Below are 15331 nucleotides of genomic sequence, written 5' to 3' on the forward strand. Positions count from 1 at the left end.
ATTTTCCATGTTTTATAGCGGTTGTACTGAATGACCTGATGTTTCAGGACATGCGTTTGAGCAAGTGAAAACATGAATTTTTCAAATAGTTAAGAGAGAGTTAGTTACTTTGCTTCATGACCATGTGGTCCTTTGCATGTGTCTGAATGATGTCATATCCTGTCACATGATATTGACTGCATGACTTGATCCAAAATGGTCCCTTTATATTGGTTACTCCGAATGACACCAATGAAATTCATTTTTCCGGACATTCTTACTTATAACAAAGCAACAACTTCTACACATAATTTTAATACCATTTTGCACTATGTTGATATATGATGTTATAAAATCATGCCAGAATAAAAAATATATACATTTATTACATTTTAAGATATTTTAATCACAAATGAAATGGCTGTATTGGCCTTTGGACGGTTAAAACGAATGACCTTTTGACACTTCAGAATCTTTAAAATACCTTTATATGTAGCAAAATATAATTCAAACCTTTTAGATTCAATAGAGATCTAGTTGTACGATCTTACATACTTTGGATGTCATATCTTTGTTTTTTATTATTATTAAGGCTTTTGGACAAAAAAATGACCCGTCACATCATTGACTCAAAAATAATAACAAAATAAAAATGTAATTAAAATAAAATAAAATAATAAATGCTCACACTGAATGCTCACATTTGAATTTCTTTTCTATTTTTTTCAGTGTATTATAATCGACTTCACATATAACTTTGCTTTAGAACATGTTCAACAGATAATCAACTCCGCAAGGAATTAATTTACAAAGGACTGAAACTGAAATATGATTTCATTAAAGTGCCCATTTTATGCTTTTTCGAATATTACCTTTCATGCAGTGTGTAATACAGCTGTTTGTGAATGTAAAAGCTCTGCAAAGTTTTAAAGATCAAAGTGCAGATAAATGGAGTTATTTTCTACTAAAAGAAATAATCGATTCTGAACTGCCGAAACGAGTCATCAGCAGTTCCAGTCTCACTTCCTGTTGCATTCCTACACTCTAAAAAATGCTGGGTTAAAATCAACCCAAGTTGGGTTGAAAATGGACAAACCCACTGAATGGGTTGTTTTAACCCAGTGGTTGGGTTAAATGTTTGACCAAACCTGCTGGGTAGTTTTATTTATCTCAACTATTGTTTAAAAATTACTGTATTCCTTGCTTAATATAAAATCCAAAATTTGTTGGAAATTAACATTTATTAATAAGTTTAAAGAATAACAATTAAACAATAAACAAAATTAAATTGCTTATTAATAAATGTTCACCTTTTGATTATTATTGTTTCATCCAGTAATTATGTGTCTGATTTTTAATTTCCAACCTATTTTGGGTTCATTTTAAGCCAGCCATATAGTCATTTTTAAACAATAGTTGAGTTAAATAAAATTGACCAGCACGTTGGGCAAACATTTAACCCAACCGCTGGGTTTGTCCATTTTCAATCCAACTTGGGTTGTTTTTAACCCAAAATTTTTTAGAGTGTACGTAACAATGTAACAAATTTGCATAATACCAGACTATGGTCTTCATTGGCTGCCTGTGAACAATGTCTACTTTGACCCGCCCTCAAACACTGTGAACTGTATCTGTAAGCGGTCGACCAATCACAACAGACAGGGCCATCTGACCAATCAGAGCAGAGGAGGCTCTTGGAAAGGAGGAGTTTAGAGAGAATCTTAGAACAAACTGTTTTCAGACACTGAGAAATGAGGTGATGTGCAATGAATATTATCAGAAAACTAAAGTGTTTTTGTAAACCTATTGTAGGAGACTTTAAAACAAAATTAGGAATCTTTAAAATAGCATAATAGAGGCACTTTAACTTGAGTTCTTTTAACCCATGACACATAACACACACGTGGTAGTGAATGAGTTTTCTTGTTGGGTTATGAATGGGAAAACGACCAAATAAATTTTGTGTGCTTTCCGAGTAAATATTTTTGAATGGCTGGAAACAGGGGAAGGGCTGTTGTGACTGCACTGAAGGTATTTGAATTCCCTTTTAGGGACACACAAACACTCAATGTCCAGCCAATAGCATGAGAGTGTGGAAGGGAGAAAACTGTAAGACTTGTCCATATTTCTCCCAGTGATTTAAACGGTCCGTCCATGACTATGGCACAATCTCGGCTTCTGCTTTTGGTGATCTGCTTCAGCGTTCTCCACTACGGATATAGCCATCCGTCTCGCACTAAGAAAGCAGTTCCGGCTCAACAGAGAGGTAACTTCTGTGTCATACTGTTTAGAAAACTGAAATCAGCAACCTTATCTAACCTCTTGTCTGATGTTCTTCTGTTGAGATACAGCTACAGAAGATGACGACATGAGGACACAGATTGACAAGCTGTGGCAGGAAATCAACTCTCTGAAAGAGATGCAGGCACTGCAAACAGGTGAACAACAATACAGCTTTTATTTCATTTAAAAAGCTCTCCATGCTTATGTTGCAGATGGTTATTCAGGGTTACGCCTGTTTCACACTGCAAGCATCAGTAGTGCATATTTTTAGGCACCCATGTTAGCAATTTAGAAGTGTTTCTACACTTGTGAAAAAGAAGTGTTGGTTACACTTTATTTCGATAGTCCCCTTTAGACATTCTACTATATAAGTAACTTTGCACATGTCAACTAACTATAGTAGACTGTTATAGGGTTCAAGTTAACTTGACATGTACTTGCAAAGTTATTTGTTAGAGGAGCATCAAAATAAAGCTTGTAGTGTACTTAAATCTTTTAACATGTATTTTTCTTGCAGATAATATACAAGGCCACTTAAGTGTACTTAGTGAGAGAACACTTTCATGTCTACACTGTAAATAATTATTTTCATGATTTATCACTTTTTTCTTTTGTCAAATCAACTTAGATAATTAATGTGGTTCAGATAACATTGATTAAACTAAGACAAACGAAGGTCTTACGAGTTTGGGATGACATGAGGGTACTTTCATTTTTGGGTGAACTAACCCTTTAAGGTTTTTGAGGAAAACATTCCAGGATTTTTCTCCATATAGTGGACTTCACTGGGGTTCAACGGATTGAAGGTTCAAATGTCAGTTTCAGTGCAGCTTCAAAGAGCTCTACACGATCCCAGACGAGGAATAAGACCCTTGTCTAACGAAACAATTGGTCATTTTCTAAAAAAATAAAAATTTATATACTTTTTAAATAAAAATGCTTGTTTTGCACTGCTCTGCGATGCGCCACACATTACGTAATCATGTTGGAAAGGTCACGCGTGACATAGGCGGAAGAACCACAGTAAGGCGAAAAACTCCATCTCATTCAACTTCAAAATCATCCGACATCATTGTTTTGCCTTTTTTGTAAAGGCTTTTTTACTTAGTTTTTGCACGTTTGCTTTGTAGACACTGAATCTGTACTTCCGCCTACGTCATTAGGTAATGTGTGGAGCATCGCAGAGCAGTGCAAGACAAGCATTTGTGTTTAAAAAGTATATAATTTTTTTTTTTTTTTTTTTTTTTAGAAAATGACCGATTGTTTCTCTAGATGAGACCCTTATTCCTCATCTGGGATCGTGTAGAGCTCTTTGAAGCTGCACTGAAACTGACATTTGGACCTTCAACCCTTTGAACCCCAGTGAAGTCCACTATATGGAGAAAAATCCTGGAATGTTTTCCTCAAAAACCTTAAAGGGTTAGTTCACCCAAAAATGAAAGTACCCTCATGTCATCCCAAAAGCTAATATTTAGTTGTAAATCGCTCAGAAGCAATCACAGGAGCGAGTCTGTGACCCATAGACATCACCAGACTCTTGGCTTCACACTTTGAAATGCTTTTCCAGGCCTTTAATGCAGCCATTTTCTACAGTTGCTTGATTTGGGGAGTTTCTGCCTTTAGTCTCCTCTTCAGCTGGTGAAATGTATACTTTTTTTTGTATACTTTTCAGTTTGCCTGCGTGGCATCAAGGCCCACAGGAAGTGTTACCTGGTTTCTGAGCAGGCCAAGCACTACCATGAGGCCAACGAGGACTGCATCGCGCAGGGAGGGACCCTGGCCATTCCTCGAGACATGAACCAAAACGACGAACTCAGAGACTATGCCAAGCGCAGCTCGCCTGGATCCAAAGATTTCTGGATTGGCATAACAGACATAGTGAAAGAAGGCCAATATGTGGACGTGAACAGCCTGCCCGTCACCTTCTTCCACTGGGATCGATCCAAGAGAGAGCCCACCGGGGGGAAGAGAGAGAGCTGTGTTACGCTCTCGCTGGCAGCACAGGGAAAGTGGCATGACGAGGTCTGTCGCAGCCAGAAGAAATACATCTGTGAATACCTGATTCCATGATGTGTGTCTCACATGCCATAAAGATGGTTGTTGAAGATATAAACAGCCTGTCAATAAAGATGGTAGTGGTAATATGATGCGCCCTCTTTATTCACTGTAAATGTGGAGGAGAACTAAACAGAAACTTAATGTGGTGAACAGTGATTGTTTTTCAAGGCAGCAAAACACGACCATTATACAACGTTTTATAGACGTGGTATCATGGTAATACAATTTTTTTCCCCCCACAAGTTATGAGGACCTATAGAGTAGAGTTCCGAAAGTAAACTCAATACATTTTCTCCATAGGGAAATTGAATTTTAATAATAACTTATATACCTTTAAAGACAGCCCTTATGAGCTATACGAGGTTGTTAATCGATGGGATATGCTTCTGTTGAAGCCATTAGCCCACATTATTTCGACTTGGTTTTAAAATAATCGTGTTTAACAATGGAGTTCGTAGTGCAAAACTAGAGTTGAATAAAAGAAAAGAAAAAAGAAAGTAATAAAATAATAGGCTATACTTAAAAAAAGCAAAATCTCCATTAAATCACAAATAAATAATTCCCTTTTTTTTTCTTGAGTGAGTATGTTATTTACTGAGTAAAATTAACAGGTTAGAGGATTTAACTTGCTTAGGAAAATAGCTGAAATAAAATGATACATACATATGTGTGTGAGAGTATATATATGCATGCATACATATATATATGTATGTGTGTGTGTGTATATATAAATGCATATATATAGCTATACATTTGGCAACTATAGCTGATCTAAAATGATATGCATGTATGTATTTATGTATATATATATATATACAGTCAAACCAAAATTTATTCAGACACCTCGAACATTTCATTCATTAATACAGTTTATTCACTATAGTTAAAAAAAATGGTAATAAAATATGACAAGATCTCAGAGTTAAACTGTGTCAGAAAAAATTTATCTTAATTATGTCAGATAACACTTAAGCAAAACATGGTCAGGTCAAAGTGTCTGAATAATTTTTGGTTCCAAATTTTTATCAATTTTACTGGTAGTCCACTGTATGAAGAATTTTTGGGTATAATATGTCACAGTTTACGTTATTTTGCTATCCTCACTTACATAAATGAACTATAGTGTCCTGCACCCACTAGTAAAAATATATCAAAAATGTCTGAATAATTTTTGGTTTGATTGTATATATATATATATATATATATATATATATATATATACACAGCCTATATTTCAGCTATAGTTGCCAAAAGCAACATTTCTCATTTTCTTTAGTTTAACTTGAAGTATTAAAATAATTTAAGTAGATTTAAATAATGAAACTAAAGACATATTAAAAAAAATAAAAAAAATATAGTGAAAATATAACAAAATCTAATCCAAAATATTAACAAAAACTATAATGGTATATCAATAATACTAAAATAACACTGCTGTTTATATATAGCTCTCCATAGAAGGAATTAGAATTTGATCTCTTTGATCTTCAAGAGAGAAAAGCTTTCGGCCATAGTCATTTATCAAGTCTGACAAGAAATGACGAGAAAGATGTGAAAGAAGTGTGCACACTTAATTAAATAATAGCCTAAGTGTGTACTGTACACTTATTAAATAGATTAATAGAAAATGATAGGCCTAAATAGGTTAGCTGAGATCGCACAGTGCAATTTATTAGCACTTAAAGACATCGGATAAATATTATTTTGTAATAAAATGTTCTACTACTTCTTTTTTGGTGAATTCTGTCCTCCAAACTAAAATTCCAGTGTTGGGAAAGAAGTGAAAACAATAAACCACACTGGCATATAATTGAAGGCAAAGGTCAGTTATATAACGAAAGCAGACTTTAATCGAAAGGTTGAAGTGTGCTCTCAGAACAAGCTTTGTATTTCATAAATATAAGGCACGGTCTCACATTTCATCACAATATTTTCGTTTTCCTAACTGCCAGTTTACACTTTCAGCAGTTTCATAACATAGTACACAGACAGAGAGTGTTGTCGGAAGTGACGCAGATTGATGTGAAGTCTCGCGAAAGTGCGTGGCGGCCATTTTTCCTCCATTGATTGCTGTTTTTGCTTACAGTCCAAGCAGAAAGAAAGTAACACAGATTAAGCTGGATTACGAGCCATTTAGCCTAAAAGTTGTTTCTTCGACATCGACTTGTTTTGCCTAACACACTCAGAATGGTGTCCCGAAGCGACTCGCAGAGCTCCTGTTGACAGCGGACCGCGGCTGGATGATCAGATGGAAATGGTGCCCAGCGAAGAAAAGCAGCTTGTGCCCAAAGAGGTGAGAGATGATCGACCTCAAAATAACAGTCAAATCACACCATCGCGCTCTATAAATCGCACTATGAGCCAGAGATTCGCCAGAGGAGAGACGGGAAAGTGCGTGTCAGGATCAGTTCAGCGGCTAGCAGGAGAGTGTTAGCAGCAGCTCGGCTAACTATCAGTCAACAAGTCCTTCCAACACATTAAATACGTTAATAACCACTTGAGTCCGGTGATTCATGTGATTGATAGGCCACATAACGTGTTGTCATGTGTACTGTCCGACTGCTTACTTTATACGCAGCCGGTAAAGTGAGTTTCGGGAGGTGCTAAAGTGTGCGCCATAGTTTATGTTAGCAGCTCAGATTAGACTGGTTGATTTAATCCACATCACTTCATTCATGGACATGATTCAGATCCGATTCAGGTGACTTTCATTATTAAAAGGCTGTATAATATCAACACCCGTCAAATCAGATTTTGGTCCAGAATAGTTTTTACCTGGCCATTAAAAGCTATTCTGATCAATTCAAATCAAATATACGGTGTCAAATTGAATCCACGGTACTTTATTTGCAGACATGATTCAGATCAGACGAGTCTATCAACACTTAAAGAGCAAAATAGAGAGTTTAGTAGCAGTTGTTTTGAACTGTTGGGATGTATATTTTTCGGTCTTTATGCTAACTTGTCAATAAGTCTACTCGTTTTGGTTTGAATGTCCATACAGTTAAATAAGTTATGTTGTTGAAGTGAAAATCATTCAACCAAGGACAAATTAGGTTTAAGGAAGGTTCGAAAAGTAATATATGAATATAATTAATGGCAGTACCATGGTATTTATATGTTACTCCATGGTACTTCAAAGATATCAGCACATGTCCAGAAAAACACTAGTAAAAACTAGTTGTCGATGCAGATATATTAGAGAGGAGCCGACATGTATATCACAGTTTTTAATTTAAAGATAGTAAATAACACGTGCTGCAATAAAATGTGTTTATTTTACATAATACGTATTCAATTAGAAATAACTGGAGAAAATGAAAAAAAAAAAAAAAGAACTTTGTGAAGAAACAAAAAAAAATTAAAACAATAATTAAAAAAACTGTGTTTTATTCTTTAGATAGCAACTTCCTGATTCTGTAATCTGTTTAAAAAAAAAAAAAAAAAAAAGTCCCACTTCCAACCCTTCCCGCTTCGGCCGAACAGAAAAACTTATAGGCCAATACGATAATTAAATAATGCCAAATATAGGTAGCTATATTGGCCAACCCATAGTACAGACATTTCTTTTTTGGTATGTTTTTCTTAGTTCCCCAGGTTACTTCACTTAATAGGCTAATTGATGCAAAAAAATGAACACTGATAATATAATAGGGCTAAGCGATTAATTGAAAACTAATCGAAACCGAAATTCAGAACCTCTAACTAACGTAATTTTCCCATGTCAGTTATTTTTTTTTTTATTCCTGTTAATACTTTCCCCTTAAAAACATACTACCGAGTGTGTAGTCATGTGACTCCGCCCCCTCCAGTCAGCAGCATGGAAGCAACACGGAGGCGAACTGCAACGCCGAATCAACACACACACACACACACACTCACACACACACACACAGCGCACGAGCAGAGAGCCCCCAAGTGAGATCACTTTCACTTGCGACTTCACGAAAGTTTGTCAGTTGTATATGTTTTAAGGCTTGCCAGTTTAGACATTTAAGCGATTTTGGACCATCGGATGTGTATTATTATTATATTGAGCTACTGCACAGAGAGGAGCACAGAAACTTGTTGTCAGCGCTGTCCTGTGATTTATCACTAAAGTAGCTTAGAAACTCAAAGTTATAGCATATATTTTTCTACTTTTGAAGGAACTACTTACAACCCACAGCTTCACAATTAATAGAGAGACGGTATGACTAATTCACGCATGTAGGCGCTCTCTCATTAATGCATTCAAATAAATGTACTGGTACTGTGCTAATTCTGATTTACAACGAGCAGAAATCTGTAAGAAATGTTACGAACCATAGATAAAATAACTGCTGAAAGTGAGATGTCATGTCAGATCACTCTTTCATTAGGAAAAAATATCCAACCTTTAATAGTCTAGCATATTTAAAGGACAAACCTTAATGTCAGTGAACTATGAGGGCAAAAACAAAAAACAAAAAAATAATCGTGCTTTAATCGTAATCGAGGTAAAATGTTCAATTAATCGAGATTTTGATTTTAGGTCATATCGTCCAGCCCTACAATATAAACACTTTGACTCAAATACGATCCTTTATCAGTGTCTTTGTTTTGGCTGTTTCCATGCTTGTCATTGTTGGTGATTAAATTCATTGGTTAGAAATCCAGTGCTTCAGGGATTCAGACTAAATTCAGAGCAGGAGTCATTTGACTTTAGCCTGAAATGAATGAGTCTGTTTGATCCTATTTGATCGTATAAATTGGTCTGCAGGATTAACATGACCTTCACAGGCTCAGCGCCAATTACAACGTGGATCTGTCTCTTTTATAGCGGGATGAGACACTCCCACACCCTTCCTCTGGGTTATGGTTATTCTGATGACAACACCTACTGGAAATCATTGATTAGTCAGCATTAAAGTTTATAGCTGTATTTTATCTTTAGTGTCGCCACCAGATTACCATCAAAGCACAGGGTTCCAGACAGCGAATAAATCGTCACATTTTGTGGCTTTTTTTTCTGCCGGTGTGGCTAAATTTTGTTAGAGGTCTCACTGGTGCCACTACTAATTTGCCTAATATGCGATGGCATTTCTGTTGCGTGTGAGAAACTTTAAATGTTCCAAAAGTGGAAACAATGTCACTATGAAACAGCACCGCTCGTTCTCTGATGGGTCATTCCTTTTCAAATCAGCCAAATTTTAGAAACTTCCCCAGCTCAAATTTTTGTTAATATTTTTTTCTTAAGAAAGACAAAAATAAATAGTGATGAAAGCCAAAATATTAAATGTCATGGACGTATCTTTACTGACTAATCCACTGTTTTGTAGAGGGGGTCAAAATGACCATTTGGAACCAGATTACAGGGCTGTAAAAATGATTCTAGAAAGATGGCAGCATCATTATTTTATTGGTAGGTCTATTAGTTAAATCTGTTAAATTTAGCAATCTTTGTCCAACAGTGACAATTCAAAAACAGGAAAAAGAACTACTTGTGTTTTTTGCCTCAAGTTTGCATGCCTGTAACTCAAGAAGTATTAAAGATATCTTAATATCCTTTTATATTTTGATTTCTAACAAACATTTCTTTTGGTATCTTTATTTTAAAGGCCCTCGGTGGTTCAGTCCCAGAGATATGGAGATCTAAATGCGGCTCCATGAGTAAATTGGTAGATTGTATACATTTTCATGACCAAAAACCAAATGTGGGTCACTTTGCAATACAGCTGATATTTTTTGTATAAATATCTGAACAACAAATAATGTTGAAACTAGAAATGTATCTTTTTTTTTTTTTTTTTTTATCAACACAATTGCATAGAACATACCTGTCTGAGTGCCATACATATTGTTTTTCTAAAGTTTGTGTGCCTGTCACTCAAAAAGTATTAAAGGTGTCTCAATATGATTTTAGATTCTGGTTCTTAACAAACTTTTCTTTTAAAATCTTCATTTTCAAGACCCTATATGGTTTACTCCCATAGATATCTCATGAACACTTGAAAATGCGGAACACACAGCACTATAATACATTTGTTAAAAACACATACTTATTTATATTTCAAATTCGCACATATCATAACTGTACTTACAAAATTGTCTATATTATATATTGTGGTTTTTTGCTATTTTGCACATTGTCTGTCTTGTATATTTGTACATTATTCTTTTATTATCTGTGTCTTGTATTGTCGCTGTCATTCTGTTGCACTGTGGAGCTTCTGTCACTAAAACAAATTCCTCGTATGTGTAAACATACCTGGCAATAAAGCTCTTTCTCATTCTGATTCTGATATGGGGATCTCAAAGCAGCTCCATGGTCAAATTGATTAATTTTACACATTTTCAGTGATCGAAAACCAAATGTGGTTCACTTTGTACACAGGGGAGTGTCTGAAGAATAAATAATGTTGAAACTAGAAATGTATCTTGTTTCCCTGTATCAAAACAATTGCATACAACATACCTCTTTGATTGCCAAAAATCTACTGAAATGGTCAAGTTGAGGCACATGAACTTGCTTTCAAAAGTGTATTTATAAGAATCTGTTTTTGAATCAGTTTTAGGGATATTCCGAAGAAAGGATTTTGTTCATTTTAACAGCTTCTGAAACTACCAAGAGTTCAAATACGCAGTATCGTAATTACACGTTACCACATTCACATCCCTGTATCTTTGGGATTGAACCATATAGGTTCCAAAAGAAAAGTTTCACAGGAACAAGAATCTAAATTATATTAAGATGTCTTTAACACTTCTTGAGTTACAGACACGTAAACTTCAGAAAAATTATTTTTTGGCACTCAGAGAGCTGTGTTGTATGCAATTCTTTTGATAGAGGGAAACAAGTTACATTTCTAGTTTCAGAATTATTTGTTATTCAGACTTTCATCTTTAAACACAAACACAATAAGTATCAGCTGTTTGAAAAGTGACCTACAATTGGTTTTTGACAACTGAAAATGTGTAAAATTGACCAATTTACTCATGGAGCCACATTTAGATCTCCATATCTCTGGGATTGAACCATCGAGGGCCTTTAAAATGAAGATACCAAAAGAAAAGTTTGTTATAAACCAGAATCTAAAAGGATATTAAGATATTTTTAATACTTCTTCTTTAATACTTCTTACAGGCATGCAAACTTGGGGGAGCAAAAAAAAAAAAAAAAAAAAAAAAGAATGGCCTTTTCCCAATTTTTTTTTTTTTTTAAACTTTCACAATTGGCATATAATGCAACAAAGATTACTAAAGTAAACAGACTAATAGACCTATCAATATCTGTGTAAAAATAAAATAATGATGCTGCCATCTTTCTAGTCATTTTTACCCCCCTGTAATCTGGCTCCAAATCTCAGGTGAAAATGGTCATTTTGCCCCCCCTCTACAAAATAGTGGATTAGTCAGTAAATATACATTCATGACATTTATTATTTTGGCTTTCTTTTTCGTTAATGTATTTCCTTCAACAGGAAAAAAAAAATCAAGAACAAAAATTTTAGCTGGGGACCTCTGGTTGAGTTGATACAGAATGACCCTGATACAAACTACAAGGTCTTAGTTGATTTAAACTATTTTAAAGCCAGATGAAAGAGCGCTGACATTCTCAACAATACTGATGTGGAAAACAGGAGTAACATTGTGCTGCAGAAGGCTTTTCAGTCCACAAATCACCAACATTTACCATGATTTACTCCTAACTGTAACCATGGAATTGTGGCTGAAATGTGGGATATTCATATTAAATTTGATTATATTATTAATGTAGACATGTATTAAAGGAGGAATGAAATATAATTACAGTATTTTTTGTTATTAAGCTATAGCAGAATGTTGTGCATTTTCATTTATACTAGATGTATTTAGGCTTCTGTTTTTCATAACAAATACCATAGAAACCATATAGTTACTTTTTTCCCATGGTCATGAAGTGCCATACAAGGTTCTACCTGTGGTTACAAATGTATGATACTGTGGAAGACCAGTGGTAAAATTTGAGTAAGAATAGAGTCCTAACTAGGTCAGTAAGAATATTTAAATTTTTACCCTATAAAAATGAGGTTTTCTTACTGATGTTACTGTTTTTGTAAATAAATGTGCATCCGCGTCCCAACTCAAGCTCACTGTCAACTCCAGCTACTGTCAAATGTGCATTTCCAAGAGACAAAACATGTAATATTATTAAATCAGGTTGGTGCCACCATCTGTAGAACTTGGTGGCACTCATGCTACTTCTACCAAATGTTAGTCTTGAGCCTGAAGCACACTATTTGTGGCTGCAGTTGCTGATGCCCCGAAGTTCAGGTCACTGATGCTGAGCTCTCTTCATTGTCAAATTGACTCGTTTTAATCTGCTCTGGATTGGCTCTCAGTAATCAAGACCGTCCTGTGTCAGCAGGCGTTCAGTCTGGACATCTTCCCCTAATGATGCTGCTGTAGCTATTATTTCAGATTAACGTTCCTTCTTCAGATTCTCTGCACATATCCCACAATCTCCAACAATTTTGTCCCGCTGGCACACAAATGTCTGGCCCAGAAAGCATCTTTCTACCAGTTTTAGATAAAGGAGGAATGTTTGACATTCTTGTGAACAGAAAGGAAAAACATAAAGCTTGTAAAGTGTCACAATAGCTTTTGAAGTGTCTTTTCGGTCAAAATCAGCTTATGCGGAGCTCCTATTATGATGCGTGTTTATGGGTTCTGCTGGCTGTTTCAAAGGACCACCTGCTAAAAGTAATTAAGCCCGTTTGACAGAAGGCTTGGGGTGACTCATGCCCAGCAGGGTGAGGCACATTTTCATACAAGCCCTCACTAGCTTTTTTCAAAGTAAGTACATATCCCATAGGTCTGGTTTATTGGTAAGTTTGGTAATGTATTTGAATCTGGTTTCATTCATATTAATTAATAAGGCAACCGAGCAAAACAGTGATTTTTACCATGTTAAGGTGTGTTTTTAGGCACAATGTAAAGTTGATGAAGCGCACAACTATGGAGTCAAATCCATGCCACATATATTTGCAAAACAATAAAGTACTGCAAAAGAAAATAAAGTTCTAAAAAAGAAAAATGAAGTATTGTGAGAGAAAAAAAATAAGTTTTGCAAACAAAAATAAATATTTGCAAATGAAAAATAAAGTATCCAGAGAAATAAGTTTTGCAAAAAAAAATAAAGAACCGCTAAATAAAAATAAAATGGAGCAAAAATAAAGATATAATTAATTGCAAAAATCAATGGCGGCTTTAAAAGAAGCTTAATCCTATTTTATCTCTGCAACAGATTTTTAGCAGTAATGATATTGCAACACATTTTCCATGGCCACACCTACTAATTAATTTGCAATGCTCCTTCTAAGAACAATAAACTGGGTTAAAAGAATGTATTTTAACATAAAAAAATCATTATACTTCACCTTTAAGAATGCTTTTAGTAATAATACTCTTGGTATTAAATGAACTCTTGGTATGAACGGGCCTTTAAGGAAACACATAATTCATTAATGATTATAAATAAGGGTTTCTTTGCTTAAGGGGTTTAATGCAGATGGGCCCAGCTAAATATTTCACGGTCTCTCATACATAAATACGTATTAAGTAAAATTAAGAAGTGAATATATATTTAAAACTATAATGTAAATTATTATAATGGGCTTGCAGTGTATGCTTCATAAATTGTATAAATACAGGATCTTTCTGATAGAAATTAATACTTTTATTCAGCAAGGATGCATTAAATTGATTAAAAGTGAAAGTAAATAATAGAATAATACAATAGAAAAAAATATAGAAATTAAATAAAAATTAAATAAAAAACATGTTTTAAGTTTTTTTTTTAAAGTCTCTCGAACTGTATAGTATTTAGCTAAATTGTATAATCATATGTAGAAGAAAAACAAGATAGTCTTGACTGTAACATTTGATAATAAATAAGAAAAATATTTCTTGAGCACCAAAGTATCATATTACAATGATTTCTGAAGGGTCATGTGACAGTGAAGACTGGAGTAATGATGCTAAAAAATTCTGCTTTGCCATCACAGAAATAAATTACGTTTTAAAAAATATATAAAACAGTTCTTCTTGCATTAATATTTCACAATATTACTGTTTTTAGTGTATTTATGATCAAATAAATGCATCCTTGGTGAGCAGAAGAGACTTTTCAAAAAATATAAAAAAATCTTCCTGACCCCAAACCTTTGAACGGTAGCTGGATGTCAACGTTGAAACCAACTAATGAATCCAAAGGGCTCCAGTTACCCAAAGTTACCCGATGAAAAACTTTTTTGTGTTGTATTCAGATGATTTGCTGCCCACATCACATTCTTTAAAAGGAATGTTACCAGGTAAACAGAAGTAAGCTTCATTGGCGTAACGTCCGCCTTCGCCCTGCTTCCAAACCTGCTCCAACACGCATACCTGTAGTTTTCAAATGAGGCTGAAGGACTTGATTAGCTGGATCAGGTGTGTTTGATTAATATTGAAGCAAAACTCTGCAGGGCTGTGGCCTTCCAGGAACTGAGTTTGACACCCCTGATGCAGAATAAAAGCAGACTGGGTGACTCTCTTTGTCTTTAAAGTAAACCTATACAAACAATGCATGGAATTTCCCCGAATAATAATCAGGCGTTTGCTTTGGGCCTTTGATTCAGGCGCTCTGATAGTGTTCAAAGGGACTGGAAATGCTAAGCAGGATCTGAGGCCCCAGTGGCCCTCTCTCTTTCCATCAGCTGGTGTCTGTGTGGCAGGTGGGAATCTTTGTTCAGCTCAGGTATTAATGTCACCCGCATCGCACCACAAGCTCATCGTTTTTATCACACCCCCACGGGACCAGAACATGAGCACAATTTCACTTGCTGAATAAAAGTAGGCTTTCATCCAACCTGGGAACCTACGCCTGGAAATGTTGATCAGCCTGGCTGCTTAATTCCAGTGTCTAGCAGTATGCATGTTAGGGCTGCACGATACTGGAAAAAAACTGACATTGCGATATTTTGTTTTTCTTCAATGTATTTTGCGATATGAAAACAATTTCACCAGATGA

General features: G+C 35.1%; 2 protein-coding genes across 4 annotated transcripts in view; both read left to right on the plus strand.

Annotated features, from left to right (window-relative positions):
* Positions 1–1735: 1735 nt before the first annotated feature.
* clec3a (C-type lectin domain family 3, member A) lies at positions 1736–4373 on the plus strand. Of its 2 annotated transcripts, none has more exons than XM_051900258.1 (3): positions 1736–2245; positions 2325–2417; positions 3935–4373. In XM_051900258.1, the coding sequence occupies exons 1-3, from the start codon at positions 2134–2136 to the stop codon at positions 4330–4332; spliced, it is 603 nt and encodes a 200-aa protein (XP_051756218.1). In that variant the 5' UTR covers positions 1736–2133; the 3' UTR covers positions 4333–4373. The 2 variants fall into 2 exon arrangements, with proteins under 2 accessions (XP_051756218.1, XP_051756219.1); XM_051900259.1 differs by having other exon boundaries at positions 2331–2417.
* A 1878-nt stretch (positions 4374–6251) lies between these two features.
* Positions 6252–15331, plus strand: part of usp47 (ubiquitin specific peptidase 47) — a 44017-nt gene continuing 34937 nt past the window's right edge. Inside the window, exon 1 of one of the 2 annotated variants that reach the window (XM_051899384.1) lies at positions 6252–6613. In XM_051899384.1, coding sequence (XP_051755344.1) covers positions 6569–6613 — 45 coding nt within the window. In that variant the 5' untranslated portion in view covers positions 6252–6568. The remainder of the gene's footprint in view (positions 6614–15331) is intronic. The other variant, XM_051899385.1, reaches the window with a different exon arrangement.

Source organism: Ctenopharyngodon idella, chromosome 7 (assembly GCF_019924925.1).
Source record: "Ctenopharyngodon idella isolate HZGC_01 chromosome 7, HZGC01, whole genome shotgun sequence".
Classification (NCBI taxonomy): Eukaryota; Metazoa; Chordata; class Actinopteri; order Cypriniformes; family Xenocyprididae; genus Ctenopharyngodon; species Ctenopharyngodon idella.